We start from the raw sequence: 19,381 nt of genomic DNA on the forward strand, positions 1-19,381 counted from the left end.
TGCAAAGTTGTCATTAAGAGGTTCTTGGCCAATAGTGCATTTTCTTTTTCAAAATTTAACTAACTTTAGGCCTTGAAATTATCAGTGGAGATGGAGATGCCAGCTTAGATGAGAGGAAATGTGAGGCATTGTATATCTTTGACCTTGAAAAATGGTAAAAGTAACTTTTAAGTACTTATTACAGACACATGGATGACACTTTGAGTTGGAATCATTTTTAATATTTAAATACAAAAAGTGAGCACTGACTTTTTTTTACACACAAGTCTAATAGCCAAAATGTGCAGAGGAAACGAGCCTTTGCTCTGTCCTCCATACTCACTGTCCCCATTTTGTGGCTGAAGCTATAAACAGCCTCCCTTCAGTATACATGGGGCTTCCTGGTGCTTTACAAGACAGCCACAGTGCACTTTGTCAGTTTTAATATTAATATGTGCATGTCCCTTCTCAACGTCTCCTTTAAAAAAAAAAAAAAAGAAAGAAAGAAACAAACAAAAGTCATTAATGGTCAGGGATCCTTCCCTCCCATTGTGGGGCATCATTTCTACCCCATAATGAGATAGACAGTGAGGAGATCTTCCAGTTAGGAGCCATGTACTAGAAGGGGTAAGGTGGCCAGAGCTGGAATAACCGTCTGCATAGCTGCATTCTGGTATCAGAGCGAGGACAGAAGGAACATTGAGGACAGCGTGGAGGGTACAGTTGAAAGTTGGGAGCCTCTGTGAGACAATGAGGGGAGAATTCTTCCCACCAGGTTTGGATCAGTGTGCCACAGTTTAAAAAAAAAAAAACCCCCCCCCCCCAAATAATCAGCAGTTCAAACATAATTGAATTTCAAATTTCTCCCATTGAGACAGCTCAAATATAGCAGTAACAATCTAGATCTTTCCAGGAAGTGAAGGCAGAGCCCCTGGCATTCCTCCTGACAGCCCTGTGTTAGGCCCTAGAAGTATCTGGAAAAGAAAAGGAGAGATGTAAGGCATTGTACAGGCCTAGATGTCATTTTCATGGTACCTGATGAGGCAGACAAAAACAATGCTGAGCACAGGCATCTAAAAGGGCCTGGGCCTAATCCCAATCCCCACCCACACAGTAACTGCCAATCTGCTGGTGCTGGAGAAATAAATAACTAGTGTCTTCCCCCTGGCAAAAAGTCAAGAGTTTGGGTTCACCTGCCGCTGTTGCAGTTGCTGCTGTTGCTCCATTTGTAACTTCTCAGTCTCAAAGACAACAGGAAGAACCAGTATCATAAAAGAAGTGGTCCCAATCCACAAGGCTGCCCTGGAAAACCTGCAGAGAGAGGGTGGGCAAGCAGAGAGAGATGCAAATAGGCAACAGATTAAGAACAAAGCAGTAACCAAACCTCTTTCACTATACACTCCAGTGCTTTTAATGTGTATTCTACCCACTCCTTGCATCATACTCCTCCTACCAGGGACAGGAGGAGATTTTTCTGGGAGTTAGCTATAGCTACTTAACAATCTTCTGAGTTCTTATAAAGCTACTTAAACATCAATCATCTCAGATAAACTAACAACCTTGTCAAGTAAGAACCCCGCCTTTACAGAAGAGAAAATTAGAACTCAGAAAGGTTAGGGTACAAGCAGTCCAAGGTCACTGAAACCCAGATCTGCTGCTTCCGAAGTCGGTATTCTCTTTTCTCATAGGTTCAGACATCCCATGCACACCCCCCAATGTCTTTGCCCTCTTGTCCCTTACCTGTACATTTTTTGAGCCACGAAGAGGGAGAGATCAAAAGTGGCTCCGGCCGCGGACCGGACCCTCTCCGGGAACATCTCCGTCAGACCCCAGAGTCTCTCAGACAGGGTCTCATCTAGCTGTGGTGAAGGAGGTGCGGGTTTTGGCCGAAGCAAGGGCATGCACCTGCGGCCCTCTGCGACGTGGGAAGACGCGGAGGCCGGCAGAGCTGGAGCATTCCCAGCCCAGCAGGGCCCCTAACCCCGTCTCCCGACAAGCCGCCTTCGCGGGGATCCCGCAGCACGCGGATCCCACACCCCGGGGAGGGCCCGCTCCTTGCCCCGCACCCCGCAGGGCCCTAGTACCTCGTCGTCATCGTCCTCTTCCAACTCTTCCTCAGTTTTCTCCGCGTCGCCTTTCGGGAGCAATTCATCGGGGGACAGCGGCTCCCCAGCGCCGGCAGCAGCAGCGGCGGAGGCAGCCATGGTGTAGGGGACACCGGAAGCGGAAGGGAGCAGTCGAGCTGGGCCCTGGGATGGACAGAGCCGCCCTTCCGGGGACGAGCAGCATGGGGTCGGGAGAGAGCGGCACGGCCTGGCCGGCAGTTTTTCTGACTCGGCTCCGGGTACTGCCGCGGCGGCGTTCCCAAAGCGTCTCTTGCCTTATCCTGGGGGTTCTGACTTCAGAGGGCCGAAAAAAACGCTCGGAAACTTTAGAAAAGCAGCTCCGGGTACTTCCGCAGTAATTTTGCGCAGTGATTGGGAGTGGACCCAGTTTAGCAAGCCTCCCTAGGATCACACTTCGAGAAACACCAGCCCGGTTTCATTTTCCTTGGGGGTATGCTTTTTTTGATAGGAATAAGCGACTTGGAGGTTTGTTGGTCTTTGGGGAAACCATCTGTTAAACCGTTTCAAGGTACCAAACAAAGGTAAGAGGGAAGGTAAAGGCGCCAGGTCCTGCGCGCGCATGCGTACTCTAAAATCTTCACCACCCGTTGAGGTAGGCGCTGTTATCTCAGTTTTAAAAACGGAAGAACTCGGGGTTGGGGCAGTGTTAGCGTACTTATTAGAGTGCATCCGTAGCATAGATGAGGCCCTGGACTCAACCTCGAACACTGCAAAGAAAATTTTAAAAAAAGAAGGCGGGAGAAGGTGCAGATTGCAGTAGTGGGGTGCTGCAAAGATTTCTAGAGGATGGGTTTCTAGAATTGGGCTTGCTGGCCAGAGCGTATATATTGAAGTTTTGCTAAGTATTAGTAACTACCCTCCAAAGAACTATATCCTATACATTCAAAACAGTAACAGGAGAGGCTGGTGGGGCTCAAGTCTGTAATCCCAGAGGCTCCAGCTCAGAGGCTGAGGCAGGAGGTAAGAAAGTTCAAAGCCAGCCTTAGCACTTTAGCTAGGCTCTAAGCAGTTTAGCGAGACTTGTCTCAAAACAAAACAAAACAAAAAATTAAAAGGGGCTGGGGATGTGGATCGGTGGTTAAGCACCCCTGGATTCAATCCCTGGTTCAAAACCAAAAAGTAAACGGAAGTGTCCTATTTCCCACACCTTCCCTAGCATTAAATATTATCCATGTTTTCTTTTTCTGTGTGTGTGGGAGTGGGGGTGTGTGGATACTAGGGATGGAACCCAGAGGCGCTTTACCACTGAACTACAAGATCTAACAGTAGTTGCTTAGAGCCTGACTTAGTTGCTGAAACTGGCCTTGAATTTATTGTCCTGCCTCAGCTTCCTAAGCAGCAGGGATTACAGGCATGCCGTATTTTAATTTTTTGCCTCTACCATGAAGAATGCTTCTTTTTATAATGTGCCCCCACAAATTATTACTACAAGGATTATTTATATATATTTAGCCAACTGACCTGAATCACAGACTCTGAAGTTTGGATAGCCCAGATCCTTATCTGACCCATGAAAATGTAGTAATGAGTCTTTGTTGTATGCTTACATAGTTTGGTGGGGCTTGGAGGCTGGCAATATGTCCTGATACAGTCCTCAGGCTTTTCATCCTTGGAAGGGTATTTCTGAGTATGGTTTTTCTTTTCTTTTTTGGTACCGGGATTGAACCCAGAGGGGCTTAACCATCGAGCCACATTCCCAGCCCTTTATATTTTGTTTAGCAACAGGGTCTCTCTAAGTTGCTTAGGGCCTTGCTAAAATGCTGAGGCTGTCTTTGAACTTGCGATCCTCCTGCCTCTAGAAACACCTAAGCCACTAGGATTACAGATATGTGCTGACTATAAGGTATTCGTGTCACACTGGTGAGAAGTCAGAATATTGATTCCTGTTGAGAGGATAATATTTGGGAAAGGCAATAGTGTAGCTTCTGGCAGTTGGGAAGTTTCCGTTTCTTGAACTGGGTGATTGGTACATTGGTATGTTCATTTTGGGTAATTCATTAAGCTGTACACTTAAGAATTATGCTCTGGTATGTGTGTTAAATTTTTTTTTTTTTTAAGTAGGCTAGCTATATAATTTTGAGGGCAGCTTAATAGCTCGGTGCCAGTGGTTTTTTAACTCTTTTATGGGTTCTTTTAAGAAATGCTAGAGATAGGAGTAGCTCAGCATGCATGAGGCTGTGGGTTTGATCCCCAGTATTTCAAGGAAAAAAAAGAGAAAATGCTAGATCAACACTGTTGAAGGTAAAGCAGGCAGTCTTGTGTGAAAGGCACAGAACATGGATGATTTCAATTACAAAGTCATTCACAAAGCTAACGTGAAGAAGTTTCAGGAAAACCAGTTAATTTTATTGATATTTACAAAAGCAGTACATGATTTTTAAAAATATTTGTTTTTTAGTTGTAAGTGGACACAATAAACTTTATTTTATTTTTATGTGGTGCTGAGGATCCAACCAGTGCCTCACGTGTGCTAGGCTAGCGCTCTATTGCTGAGCCACAACCCCTGCCCACAATACATGATTTTTTTTAGATGGTACTAGAGATTGGACCTAGCTGTGCTCTACCACTGAATTATTCCCCATCTCTTTTTATTTTGAGACAAGAGTCTTTCCAAATAAGTAGTTTTAAGTCCAAAAGAGCTCTTTCAGTTATAAAATTGCCAAGGGATAAGAAGACATTGGGAATCATGCAGCTCAGTGCTTAGCCCTCTGGGCGGAAATGAGATGATGCATGAAATGAGAGAAAGCAGCATAATACAGAGGACAGAGCGCTGTGGAAGGAATAGTGAAAGGCTGGCATGGGGAGGACATGGGGAATGTGACATTGCTGAAGATTCCCAGGAGAAATGCTCAGCAGCAGATGCCACATTAGGTGAGACTGTTGCCAGTTAGAGGTCATGTCAATGGACAAAGGAACAGTAAGGGTGCTTGCAAGCAATGGGTGATGCCCCATGCTGGAGCCAAGGGAATGCAGCCGTGGTGGGGTGTCCTAGAACCCTGGGTTCCCTGGCTCTTCTATCCCCCAACCCTAAAGCCCATGGTTTACACCTTTCCTGTTTCTGTCTTGCTGAAATTTGAAACTAGTGATATGATAGTTCTTAATAAGGGTAAGGGGTGGGTTTACAGTCCTTTTGAAAATTTTTTTTTTTTTTAAACATCTTTTTTTTTTTTTAATATTTATTTATTTATTTTTAGTTTTTCGGCAGACACAACATCTTTGTTTGTATGTGGTGCTGAGGATCGAACCCGGGCCGCACGCATGCCAGGCAAGCGTGCTACCGCTTGAGCCACATCCCCAGCCCTGAAAATTTTTTATTATTATTTTTTTGGGGGTACTGGGGATTGAACTCAGGGGCACTGGACCACTGAGCCACATCCCCAGCCCTATTTTGTATTTTATTTAGAGACAGGGTCTCACTGAGTTGCTTAGTGCCTCAGTTTTTGTTGAGGCTGGCTTTGAACTTGTTGTGATCCTCCAGCCTCAGTCTCCCCAGCCACTGGAATTATAGGTGTGTGCCATGGTGCCAGGCCCTTTTGAAATTTTTATAAAAGTTATACGCCCCTCTCATAAATGCGCATGTTAGGCTGGGATGTACCTCAATGGTAGTGTGCTTGTCTAGCATGCATGAGGCCCTGGGTTCAATCCCCAGTATCAAAAAAAAGAAAAAGCACATTAGCTTGTATCTCCATAATCATGCATATGGACTGTCTTGCTAGGACTCACACTGTAAGATTTCCTCTAATTATTGCCTCTAAGACTGCACTCACTGCTCATGACCACAGAACTTTCTATTTTAGCTCTTCAATGACAGTCCTTCCCTAATTCAGTTCACACAAAAATTCACAAAATTGTTACAGTAATTAAAGTGGCAGTGTCAAGGAGCTAGCACTGTTTTACTTGGGTTCCCCATAACTGCTAGATTTGGTTAAGAAAGGCTCTGAAGGGGAAGAATTTTAGCCAGAACCTGAAGGACCTGACTAAAAAGGTAAGATCTTGGACAAATATACTGTCTCAAAGGGGGGAAAAAAAAATTCCTGAAGGAAACAGTTCTGAGTGATGAGATGTGGATGGGTTTTTTTTTTTTTTTTTTTAACAGGATCATCCTTGACATCACACTCTAACTCCCATCAGCAAACACTCGGCTTCACTGCAAGTCCTGTCTAGAATCTGACTGTCACCTCCTCTATGGCCACCTTGCTGGTCCCAACCTGGCCCCCTTCAGCATGCTCTTAGCACACAACAGCCAGAGAGATACCAGTTAGATCACAGCATTCCTCACTCAACCTAAGGCCTTCACTGCCCCACATACCACAGGGAATTCTGGGGTCCCTGGATTAGCCCCTAAGGTGCTGCAGGTGATGCTGCTAGAAAGACCCACAGCACCATGATGACCAAGTAGGCCCCAGGATTCCATAACTTTCAGTTCTGCTCCATCCCTTCTAGCTGTGTCACTTTGCTAGGCTGGTTTCTTTATCTAAAAAATAAGGAGATGTGCTGGGCAGTGATATTAGCAAAACCATATTGTTTTATTGTGTGCAGGTCCAAATATGTAAAAACAAGTCCTGTAATGCACCAATAAAAAATGCAAAAAAAAAAAACCCTGATAAATTTGAATAATGAATGGGCACAAGAATGAGAAAAAGATGTCTGTGATGGAGGGTGCTCATTGAAAGGCTGCCCAAGATCCAGGCCTGGACCCACACAATCTCAATTCCTCCTATAATCTATACTTGAAAACATACACCCTGTGTGTGTGTGGATCCATCTCTAATAAACTTTCTCTCCTGTGTCAGGAAGTGAGGTCAGGCTAGAGCTAGAAACCATCCTCTTCTGCCCACCCACTGCACTCTGCTGGCCAGAGCGTGCCAGCAGTCCTTGCTTCACAGGCTGAGGGGAGATGAGACAGCGTGCTGAACCCAGGGCTAGGAGTGTGTCGGTCCGGATCTGCCGACCTCAGCCCCAGGTGTAAGCCCCTGCTCCACACCCCCCCTGTTGCCGACTGCTTCACTTCAGGAGCTGATTCCCCTCCACAAGTCCAGTTCAGGCCGACACACTAATTCTGGTGTTAACCACCAGTCCCTGCCTTGTCCCAGCCAGTCCCATTTCTCCAAGGCAAAATGGCCAAGAGGGCAGTTTGAGCAGAGAGAGACCATTTCTCCAGGTTAGCCTCTACCCGGGCCTAGGAAAGCTGGAATGCTGCTGTTTCCCCACACCCTGAAAATTTCATCTTTCAGTGGAACAAGATTAGACTCCAGGCTCATGTACTTCTTGAGGAACAGAGGCTGCTTTTTTCAGTCATTTTGGCCACAGAGACATTATTTAACACCATTTAATAAAAAGAAGTAGTGTAGACAGGAAGGTAGTGCAAAAAATAGTGTTGCCATGAGGACTAGCACTTGATGCTGGGAAGCTGAAGCCAGAGGAGACCACGGGTTGGGGGATGAGCATTCTTTGAAGGCAGGTGGCCTGCAGGCCAGAGAACCAAGTGAGCTGCTCATCCCAGGCCCCTGGATATTGGGCTCTTTGGAACTGGTGAGTATAAGGGGACGAGATGTTGAAATCCAGCTGCTGCTCCCCAAAGTGTCTGTCCAACAGAATGACTGGGATTCAGGTAGCTGAACGCTCACGTGTGGAGGGCACCCAAAGGCTTGTCCTGCCCTCAGAGCTCCCCAGGTCTGCTTGTGGTGTGGCATCCCTAGGCAGTGTGCCTGGTGGGCCTTCCCAGCATCTGCCCTGGCCTGGCATCTTGGCTTCCTCCATGCACCACCTTCCTTCTGCCAGCCCAGGAGTGCCAGTGTCTGCTCATGCTCTCATCCAGGACCAAACCTACTGGTTTGGCTAAAAAACAAACTACTCAGCCACACCCTCTCCCCTGGTCAGTGGGATTCTCCCCGGTCGGTCTCCTGACACATGTCTCTGGGTCTTCATTTCCTCCTTCGGCTGATGCTCTTCAGTTCATCCAATTCTTTCTCCATTAAGTGGGATTCAGCAGTGGTCTCAGAGAGCTGGAAGTCAAGCAGCAGCAGTTACAAACAAGTTTCTGGACCATGTTTGGGGTCTGAAAGGCCACTCTGCACTGAGGAAGGGCTTCCTGGCATTCCTCTAACACTGCTGGCCTCTGTGATGGGAAGCCCTTGGCAACTGGGCAGATATAATCCCAATGACCCAGGACCCACAAGAAGAATATTCACAATCCACTTTTTTTGGGTAGTGGTGGGTACAGGGGATTGAACGCAGGGTACTCAACCACTGAGCCACATCCCCAACCCTAGTTTGTAATATTTTTTTTTAGGTGTTGATGGATCTTTATTCATTTATTCATATGTGGTGCTGAGAATTGAACCTAGTGCCTCACATATACTAGGCAGGTGCTCTACCACTGAGCCAAACCCAGCCCCCTACTTTGTATTTGAAACAGGGTTGCATTGAATTGCTTAGCACCTCATTTTTGCTGAGGCTGGCTTTGAACGTGCCATCCTCCTGCCTCAGCCTCCCCAGCTGCTAGGATTATGGGCATGTGCCACCAAATCCAGTAGTCAGTGGGTTTTAATAGTCACAGGAAACCAATGCTAATGCAGTGTGTGTCCCTCAGCAGGTCTGTTTTGGGTGCTGGTTAATGCCTACTTGGTATAGGACACCCTCCAAGCCGTGGGCAGACTGGTCTCTCTTCCTGGCATGCCCTCATCCCAACCTGCATTCCTACTATCACCCTTCAGCATTAAGCTCAAATATCCCTTCCTCTATGGAGCTCTCCTGACTTGACAGAATACTTCCTCTCATGTGCTGACAACATCAGACCACACAGACTATGTCACCCATACCACAAAGCAGTGTAATTGTGTGTACTGTCTATCCCTGTTACAGACCTTGAAGGTAGGACCGTGTCTCATTTGTGTGTTTGGATGCAAGCAATGTACCTGGGCTCACAGGCACGGTGAGATATAGACTGGATGCAACGATGAGGGTGGGGCCTCCCTGAAGGGAAAACCTAGGCATCCCTTCCCCGTCACCTTCCTCACCATGTCCAGGAGGATGTCCACTTTCAGCCGCAAGAGATTGTTCTCTTCCTCCAACTGCTGGTTCCGCCTGCGGAGGCGCTGAGCCTCCCTCCGGTCCACACCCGCACTGATCCCTGTCTCTGGCAGAAGGACAGAACCCGCAGTTAAAAGGGAGGTTTCCTTCTACAATCTTGTTTGAAAAAAATGTCAGGAAACACAGCCCACCTGTTATCCAATGGCCATTTTCAAACTTCAGGCTTTGCCCCGTCAGGTTCATAGTGGGGGTTCCATAGTCGAGGCCCAGCTCCACCTCCCGGGTTGAACGATCCAACTGTGGGTGAGAGACCACACATGGGCTTCAAGAGGCCACAAAACAGCACCCTCGTCCCAGTTCTTCCACTAATTCTAGACTAACAATCTGTTTCTATCCTCTAATCATTACCTGCCACCTTTAATAATTTTTTAAGGGCCCAAAAATCAAATGATGTATAACAAAAAATTTAACTATAAAAGAGAAATGTCCTGCTTTAAACATGGGACATTTCCCCCAAAAGCTACATATGCTGAAATTTGTAAATTAAATTATTTTACACTTAAGGAATATACTCTCTTTCTCCTGCAGGGCTGCAGGTTGACCTCAGGGTCTTGCACATATCAGGGAAGCACTCTACCACTGAGCTATGTCCGCAGCTACAGAAATGAATTCCACTGTAAATTTTTAATAAAATATTCTTTTCAAAATGTATTATAAATTATCATTTGCTTAATATGGAGCTATATACATCACAGAAAAAGCATAAAATTATAAAACCCAATTAATATTAGTAGCAGAAGCCATGTAAGCAGGCTGCTGCTTTTACCATGTGGCCAGAATGTGGGATGTCCCAGGTGCACTGCATCTTTGACAAAGAGGATTGGGAAGCTCATGGCTTGTAGGCATCAGGAACAGATCCCAGAATGCCTAGCCCTGGTCACAGCGGGGCTGTCCCCTAGTCTGATTTTAATTGGGGCAAGGAGGCAATGGATTCAAAGACCCAAAAGCTGGGCGAAGCCTCAGCCTTAACAGCCTTGCTGCCCTACCCTACTGACCTGGGAAGGACTGGCTACCCTGCACAATCAGTTCTGTAGGAAAAAGTCAGAGAAACTAGAATACATCATTCCTAGTGTGTTATATCAGCCATGGCAGACAGAATTTTGGTGGGGATGAACCCAGTACCTGGTCGTGGACACCAGAAGACTTCAGGAGAGATGACAATGACTGTATGCGTGGGATCTATGTGTATTTATGTGCTGAGGACAGAATAGAGACAGTTGGGAATGGAAGTAGATTTCCACATGTTCTGACTTCCTGTTATATAATTCTTTTTAAACTCAGCTTATACATTCAAATGGGTAGTATGTTACTTCAGAAAGGTATCATTTATTCCAATGACACTGTTATTGACATATTCACAGATATTTTAGAAAATCTCATTTTGACCATCACTAAGGAAATCATCATCCTTGAGATTAAATATGATGATTTCCTTGAGATTAAATTTGATTCTTAAACATGACTGATTCTAGCTGAGCCTTGGGAATAAAGTAGAAGCCAAATTGAATAGTATTGTTTGAAGCATGTCATAATGCGATTGTCTTCTCTAGAGTCGGTTCTTTTTTTTTTTTTTCAACCAAGGGCACTTAACCACTGATTTGTCACATTCCCCAGCCCTTTNGTTTGTATGTGGTGCTGAGGATCGAACCCGGGCCGCACGCATGCCAGGCAAGCGTGCTACCGCTTGAGCCACATCCCCAGCCCTGAAAATTTTTTATTATTATTTTTTTGGGGGTACTGGGGATTGAACTCAGGGGCACTGGACCACTGAGCCACATCCCCAGCCCTTTTTTTTTTTTTTTTGTATTTTGTTTAGAGACAGGTTCTCACTGAGTTGCTTAGGGCCTTGCTAAGTTGCTGAGGCTGGCTTTGAACTTGCAATCCTCCTGCCTCAGTCTCCCAAGCTGCTGGGTCTACAGGCATGCACCACCATACCTGGCTCTTTTTAGGTTCCTGAATAAACTATGACAATAATTCCCAAATAGGAGTTCAAAAATGGTTTTGGCAATAGCAATAATATGAATCAAAAGGATGCTTTCCAATGATGATGCCTCCTCTGGAGGTCCATACTCTCCACTTGGGAGACCACACTGGGCACTCCAGTTACACTGCACACCAGGCTGACCCCAGTCCCCACACTCACGGAACGTAGGTTGGAGAGGGAAGCAGATTTCCGAGGAGGTGTCTTCTTTGGACTGAATATATTCCCAAAGAGAGGCATCTCTGGCCTGATAAAGGAAAGCCTACTCTCCCTTCTCCTAGGGTCAGAAAAAGTCAGATAGTTGGATCAGTGATCTTGCGCCACTGCTCTCATATCATAAAAACATATTTTCTCCTACAGCTACTAACAGCCTGGTAACAGTTCCCATGTGTTGAATGTTCTCTATGTGCCACGCAGTATGCTAAGATCTCTGCAAGAAATATTTAACTTACAACCTCCATTTGACAAGCTGCTTATCTGCCCCAATTGACAGCTGACGTTTAGAAAGCTAAGGTTTGAGTGGGAGTGAGTGGTGTAAGTGGCTCTACAGTTACATTAACCACAGGCAGGTCCATCACAAGTTGACATCACCAACTATTATGGCTTAGACGGGAGGTGTTCCCCAAAAGCTCATGGGTGAGACAATGCAAGAAGGTTCAGAGAAATGATTGGGTTGTGAGAACCTTGACTCAGTCAGTGCATTAATCACCTGATGGGATTAACTCTGTGGTGACTGAAAACGGGTGGGGTATGGCTGGAGGAGGTGGGGCACTGGCATCATGGCTTTGGTGTATATATCTGTATCTGGCAAGTGGAGTCCACGTTCTGTGCTTCCTGATATTTGTGTGAGACGTGTTCCTCTGCCACACTCTTCTGCCATGATGCTCTGCTTCACCTTGAGCCCCAAGGAATGAAGCTACTATCTATGGATGGAGACCACTAAAACTGTTGGCCCCCAAATAAATTGTTATTCCTCTACAATTGTTCTGGTCGGGTCCTTTACTCACCACAGTGAAAAAGCTGACTAAAATACCAACTTCACAGTTAAGAGCAAAGAATGCCATCTCTGCTGTTCAGGTCACTGTTAAGAACTGCTTTGGGAGTAAAAATATGCTCCATTTTGAAGAAACAAGGTTATACTTATATTTCACCCCCAGGATGATAAGAGAGCCACTTGGTCCACATGGCAAAAGGTCCATGTGCCCTATATAAGGTGAGGACGAAGGAAAGAGGAAAACATAACAGGCAGAGCTGACGTTGCCACCCACCATACATCCATCAGCTTTCAGAAGCCTTTGACCTACCTAGAACAATTCACACAGGCCCAGTGAAGTAGATTTACTGTCACCCAAGTTTGCGGGAGGAAGAGAGCAGAGGTAAATTTTTTATTTAAGTATAACATATAGATAGGTCTAAAATCATAGTGTAAAGTTTTATGAGTTTTTACTACACACACATGACCATCTTGCAGATCAGGGTACACAGCTTTCAGCACCCAGGACACATCCATCAACTTCATATCCACAAATTGCTATAGAAAGTTTCCTTTTGCACCTGGCTTTTTTTTTGGGGGGGGGTGTCTTTTTTCTTTTTTGTACCAAGGACTGAACCCAAGGGTGCTTAACCACCAGGACACATTCCCAGCCCTCTTTATATTTTATTTTGAAACATGGTCTCATTAGGTTGCTTACACCCTTACTAAGTTGCTGAGACTGGCTTCTAACCTGCAATCCTCCTGCCTCAGCCTCCTGAGCTGCCGAGACAGGGGTGTCCCACCATGCCCAGCAGCACCTGGCTTCTTACACTCAACATCATGTTTATGAGATTTATCCACGTTGTTGTATGTGTTAGTTTGTTCACTTGCATGGGTGTATATATTCTACTGCAAGAGCATATCAAAAGTTATTTGTCCATTTTATAGATGGTGGACATTTCCCATTATTTGGCTATCAAAAATAGTGCTGCTAAGAACACATTTGGGGAGCTGGGGTTGTGGCTCAGTGGTAGGGCACTTGCTTAGCGTGTGTGAGGCACTGGGGTCGATCCTCAGTACCACATAAAAATAAATAAAGGTATTGTGTCCATCTACAACTATGAAAAATATTTTTTAAAAAAAGAACTCACTTGGACATGTACCTCCATACACCTATGAACACTTTTCTGTTTCTTTACTTCGGGGTAATATTGTTGAATATAAATATTGGGGATTGAACCCAGAGCCCTGTGCACTGAGCTACATCCACAGTCTTTTTTTTTTTTTTTTGGTGGTACTGGGGATTGAACCCAGGGCCTCATGAATCCTAGGCCAGCACTCTACCACTGAGCTATAACCCCAGCCTCACCCCTAATCCTTTTTAAATTCTATTTTGACACAGGGTCTCACTAAGTTTCCTAGGCTGGTCTTGAACTTGTGATCTTCTGCCTCAGCCTCCTGAGTAGATGGAATTACAGATGTATGCCATCACACCCTGCTATATCTGTAGGGTTTTGTTTGTGGGGGTTTTGTTGTTTTTCAGTGCTGGGGATCAAACTCAGGGTCTCATGCATGCTAGGCAAGTGCATGCATGACTGAGCAACAACCCTAGTCATATATCTTTGGTTTTAATAGGTACCGCCAAATAGTTTTCCAAAGTTACTGTACCAATCTATACTCCTAACTGCAGTGTTATGAGGGACCCTTATGAACATTTTCTGTCTTTCATTTTAACCATTTTGCTAAGTATGGAGGGATGCTGCATTGTTTAATTTGCTTTTCCACAATAATTAAGTTGAGTATCTTTTTTGGACATATGGATACACTCTCTTGTGATATGCCCGTTAGAATCTTCTGCAATCTTTCTATTGGGTTGTCTGTCATCGTCTTGTTGAGTTACAAAGGTGCTTTATATATGCTACATACTGGTCCTTTGTTATATATCCGTATAGTACTGAAAATATCTTTTCTCAATTTGTGACTTGCCTTTTTGCTTTCTTATTGATTTCTTTTGATTAAAAATGTTCTTAATTTTAATTATTATTCAATGATAATAAACTTTTTATTCAGTTTAAGAAATTTTTGTTATCCTAAGGTCAAGATAAACTTTATGTCTTGGGCTGGGATTGTGGCTCAGTGGCTGAACACTTGCCTCACACATGTGACGCACTGGGTTTGATCCTCAGCACCACAAAAAAAATAAGTAAACAAAATATAGATATTGTGTCCATCCATAACTAAAAAATTTTTAAAAAAACTTTGTCTTGCTTTTTCTTTTTTGTTATTTTTTATGATAATTTTTAAACTTCTAAGATTTTATTCTTTTACTTTTTATATTTGGAATTATAGTTCATTAAATGGGAATTAATGGTCTATGCCCAGCTGGAGACATTTAAAGAAGGAAAAGCAAGCCAGGTTGTTCTTGCCAAACCCCTCAATTAAGCTAAGGGCACTACATCTGAGTACAAGAGAACCAGCTACAGGCCTAACTGTGCTCCTCAGTTGATTGGTAAACCACAACATGTTGCTTAATTTCTCAGGTTTTAACTAAGGCACCTCGCTCATTCTCAAAACCTTTAACCTATTATCTGTCAACCATACAGTCATGCACAACATAACAATGTTTCAGTCAACAATGCACCACATATACAACATTGGTCCCATAATACAATGGAAATGAAAAAATCCCTACGACTTAATGACATCATGGCCAGTCGTATAATAGTAAAGCACATACATTTACGTATGGCATATAATAATAAACAACTATGCTACTGGTTTGTGTATTTGCTATAATTTTATCATTAGAGTACAGTGCTTCTATTTATAAAATATAGTGTAAAACAGCATGCCATGTTATGCCAATAGTAGCCTCAGACATTTCATTTCCCTGTCTCTTGACTGCATCATTTTCTCTTCTGCTTGATTTAATGCCCTGTTTTGTTCATTATGGCCCTAGGCGTAATAGGCTGTAATGTAAATATGCCATCTATATGCTAGGTATATAATACAATACCTAGCAAATAGCCTAGGTGTATGCTAGGCTATACCACACAGGTTCATGAAAGAACACTTTCTCATGTCTGCACAATAATGACCCCCCCCCCATGACACATTTCTCAGAATGTGTCTCTGTCATTAAGCAACCTGATGACTGTATTACAGATGAGGGAAAGGATGGGTCTTCCTTTTAAGTCAGCTCTAATAATCTATAAACAACTCTGGAAAGTTTCTGGGATTCTGGGCCAGTGGAGTAGCCCTGAGATATAAGCTGTCCCTTGGCCCAGGGCAGCCTTCCTTCCTTCTAGTGAAACTCCTTGGGGGAGAGGGCACAGTACAAAGGAAGTGAAGAGAGGGCGCTTAGCTTCTAACATCGCCCCCCCCTGCTGCTAACCCTCAGCGGGACCCCCGCATTCATCCCCCTTGGGCCTGGCTTCTTTATTTGTAATCAGGAATAATAACAGAATCTGGATCACACACTGTTAAGAGTGTATTATTTGTAAGACATTGTAGCATTTGGTCCTACAATGACCTTGGAATAGGATCAAGTGTGTTCCCATCTATAGATAATAATACTGTTAATCAAAATGCAAAGCTTAGTTTCCAACAGCTCATAAAATCTATTATCTTATTTTAATTCTAATAAGAAGGCAATGGAGAAATTTTCGGCTTTCATCGGCTTCTCAAAGGGAAACGTGTCCCCCAAAGACTTAAAGCCAGGTACTGGTCTCGAAGACACCCGGGCCGCCAGGGCTGTTGGACTCCAGTAACGGTTGTGAACAAACCTTCAGACGCACGATTTATCTGACCACCTCCAGGCCGAGTTACCGGGAGGAACCCGCGCCCCGGTCGGTTCCCCGTTTGGGAAACCCTGGGGCCCGGCGGAGACGCCCCAGCGCACCGCCTCCCGGCCCGACGGCCTCTCAGGGGCGGCCCGCGTATCCCGCCCGCCTCGGGCGAACCAGACCTCGCTGCCCGCGGGGCTCAGAGACTTACCCGATGCGTCACCAAAGTCGGCGTTCAAACCGGAAGCCTCGCGCAGCGACCCCTCTCCGGCCCCTGTCACAAGCGGCCGCGGCTGGGGCTGGTCGCCCCACTCTCAGCCGCGCGCATGCGCATCTCTGCCCGGGACTCTACCACAGCGGAAAGAGGGAGCAACGGCGCGGGGGAGACCCGACGCGTGCCTACGCGAGGCACCGGAAACTTTTGGTGGTCTCCCTTTGGTTTATCAAGTGGATGATAGAAAAGAAATGTCTTACGGAGCCGTAAGGAGCCTGTGTCATACGACAAGGAGGAACAGCACTCACTCTCCCCACAAACACATTGGTGTGGTCGTCCGCGGGTGTCGCCTTGGTAACGGCGTCTCGCCGACTCCCGGGAGGCTCCCGGCGGTTCCATTGTTGTGGAAAAGGTGAAAGTAAGGACCGCGCCCGGTGTTGCCTGGAGAACGCCGAGACTCACAGTAGCAAAATGGGCCTCTCCCCGACTCCCTTCCACCCACTGCTCCCTACGGCCACAAAGCAAAGGGCGCCCCTTCTTGGTGGATGTAGGGCCGCGGTGCTGGTGCCAGGCACAACTTTGCTGGGTCCCTTGAGGGACCCGCGGGGAAACCCGCCCCAAGTTCCTTGGATTCCGCGGAAGCTTTTAGGTAAGACAATGGACAGGTGCACGATGACCCCACTGCGGCAGCCTCTCCCTGCTCCCTGACTCCTGGGCGGCCTCGGGTAAAGGGCACTGAGGCCCAGGGACCGCTGCGGAGTCGCCCAGTGAGCAAGGGCAGAGAATTCGACAACTCCTCATCTCCAGGAGTCCTAACAGCATTTATTTATTGGCGCCATTTGGTAAATGAAAAAACTCGGGTCATTCAAGGAATATTTACTGGCTGCTTAGTGGATGTACCAGGTCATCCATGCAACTAGGGACAGGATCCAGAGGTGCAGTTCTCCTCCAATTATGCCACGCTGCATTACAGAGCGGAGAGTTCTATGCCCTGGCACCAAAATCTGCACTGTTCAGACCAGAACTGTTCATTAAAAACATAGCAGGCCACATATGTAATTTAAAAATTTTAGTAATTACATTTTATAAAGTCAAATCAAGACCCCCCCCAAAAAAAAAACAAGTAAAATTAATGTGAATATTTCAACCCCTTATGTCCATGATATTCTCACTGCAAATATAATCAATATTTTAAACTTTACACTGCTTTATTTTTGTTTTCTTTTTGGTCCAGGGATGGAACCCTGGGTCACTCAACCACTGAGCCACACTCCCTGCCCTTTTTTGTATTTTATTTAGAGACATGGTCTCACTGAGTTGCTTAGGGCCTCGCTTTTGCTGAGGCTGGCTTTGAACTCGCAATCCTCTTGTCTCAGCCTTTCAAGCCACTGGAGTTACAGGTGTTTGCCACTGTACCCAGCTAGTTTTTTAATTTAAATTAATTAAAATTAAAATTTAACTAGGCATGATGGTGCATGCTGTAATTTTAATGGTTTGGAAGGCTGAGGCAGGAGGATGGCAAGTTGCAGGCCAGCCTTGGAAATTTTGTGAGACTCTGCCTCAAAAATAAATAAATAAATAAATAAATGGGCTGGGGATGTAACTCAGTGGTACCAAAAAATTAATTAATTAAATTAAAAAATTTTTTTTGAAAATTTTTTTTAATATTTATTTATTTTTTAGTTCTCGGCGGACACAACATCTTTGTATGTGGTGCTGAGGATCAAACCCAGGCCGCACGCATGCCAGGCAAGCGTGCTACCACTTGAGCCACATCCCCAGCCCAATTAAATTAAAATTTAACTTTTTAGTCACACCAACCAAATTAAGGGCTCAATTGTCACATGTGACTAGAGGCTACTGTATGAGTAGCCTTTCCAAACTTGCTGCCCTATGTTTGGATGACAATTTCCTCTCCCTGTTATCTAATTAACTCCAGTTCTTCTTTTGACAACTTGACTTCCTTGATTAGGTCAAAACACTATTTAAGTCCTCTAGCACTGTGCAGTGCCCTTCTAAGCAATAGTGACAGTAGTAATTCATTTTAATTCATAATTATTTTTCATAAATTATAATTAATTATGTAATCATTTGATTTTTACAAGTCTTCCCCAGTAAATATAACCCCCATTAGGATAGGGTTCAAGTCTGGTTTAGTTTCACCATTCTTTCCCCAGTAGGAGCACTCTGCTGGCTTTTGGCAGAATTGAGTAATTGAATGACTAAAAGTTAAAGTGAACAGGTTCAAGGTCAGCATTGTTTTTACATGCTAGAACATGTTAACTTTAAGTGGGATATTCACGCCTCAGTGGCCAGGATGTACTGCTGCCTGGGGATAGAGTCCCTGACAGTGCTGGCCCTAGGACAGCTACTTAATGAATCTAGATTTGTTCCTCCTTTTCCTCCCCAAGTAGCAGGAAGCAAAAAAAGCTGGGAAGAGAGTGTGTATCTTAAACATTTCTCTAAGCAGCATGCTCTTCAATCCTCCCATTAGGCATGAGTGATAAGGTTAAGCTAAAGCAAGAGGCCTGTGTATGTGTGTATTGTGTATGTGTGTATTGTGTATGTGTGTATTGTATATGTATGTATTGTGTATGTGTGTATTGTGTATGTGTGTATTGTATATGTGTGTATTGTGTATGTATGTATTGTGTATGTGTGTGTGTATGTGTGTATTGTGTATATATGTATTGTGTATGTATTGTGTATGTGTGTATTGTGTATGTATTGTGTATGTGTGTATTGTGTATGTATGTATTGTGTATGTGTGTGTGTATTGTCTGGAGATAGAATCCAGAACCTTAAAAAGGCTAGGCAAGCACTATACCACTGGGCCACATCACCAGCCCCAAAGCAGAAGGCTTTTTGACAGTGTCACCTAAGTCTGGCTTCTCTGAGAAGATGTTGCCGTTTTCCAGTCCTGCTGGGGAATGGGTGGGAGGCAACTGAGAAACCCTACAATGTGGGTATCTCCTCTCACCCTCTCCTCTTGGCCTGTATGGCTAAAGGCTGGAACCAGGAGGGAGCAACTATATTGTCCAGGGCCTGAGCTGGCCTTTCCAGCAGTCCTAGTGACTTGGGGCAGCCAAGACGGGTAGCCTTTTTGCACCAGAAAGAAGTGTGGGCATGAGTCTAAAAGAAATCAAACACTGCATGAACTGAATCCCTAAGGCATAATTGGCCTGACGGAGAAAGATGTAGAAGCAAATCATTCCCGTCCAACGTTCTAAA

The 19,381-nt window shown here is 45.0% G+C and overlaps 3 protein-coding genes across 3 annotated transcripts in view; 1 reads left to right on the top strand and 2 right to left on the bottom strand.

Annotated features, from left to right (window-relative positions):
• Positions 1 to 199: 199 nt before the first annotated feature.
• Tomm22 (translocase of outer mitochondrial membrane 22) lies at positions 200 to 2,227 on the bottom strand. Its single transcript, XM_015482702.2, has 4 exons — positions 2,064 to 2,227; positions 1,720 to 1,838; positions 1,173 to 1,290; positions 200 to 953 (listed from the first exon to the last, which is right to left on the bottom strand). The coding sequence occupies exons 1-4, from the start codon at positions 2,181 to 2,183 to the stop codon at positions 879 to 881; spliced, it is 432 nt and encodes a 143-aa protein (XP_015338188.1). The 5' UTR covers positions 2,184 to 2,227; the 3' UTR covers positions 200 to 878.
• A 5,189-nt stretch (positions 2,228 to 7,416) lies between these two features.
• Cby1 (chibby family member 1, beta catenin antagonist) lies at positions 7,417 to 16,303 on the bottom strand. The gene is made up of 5 exons (XM_015482703.2): positions 16,148 to 16,303; positions 11,341 to 11,455; positions 9,329 to 9,434; positions 9,125 to 9,243; positions 7,417 to 8,110 (listed from the first exon to the last, which is right to left on the bottom strand). The coding sequence occupies exons 2-5, from the start codon at positions 11,416 to 11,418 to the stop codon at positions 8,030 to 8,032; spliced, it is 384 nt and encodes a 127-aa protein (XP_015338189.1). The 5' UTR covers positions 11,419 to 11,455; positions 16,148 to 16,303; the 3' UTR covers positions 7,417 to 8,029.
• Positions 16,304 to 16,309: 6 nt separating this feature from the next.
• Fam227a (family with sequence similarity 227 member A) overlaps positions 16,310 to 19,381 on the top strand; it is a 52,022-nt gene continuing 48,950 nt past the window's right edge. Inside the window, exon 1 of the mRNA XM_048807917.1 lies at positions 16,310 to 16,799. The gene's annotated coding sequence lies outside the window, so the exon portion shown is untranslated. The remainder of the gene's footprint in view (positions 16,800 to 19,381) is intronic.

The sequence above is a fragment of the Marmota marmota genome, unplaced genomic scaffold (genome assembly GCF_001458135.2).
Source record: "Marmota marmota marmota unplaced genomic scaffold, marMar, whole genome shotgun sequence".
NCBI lineage: Eukaryota > Metazoa > Chordata > Mammalia > Rodentia > Sciuridae > Marmota > Marmota marmota.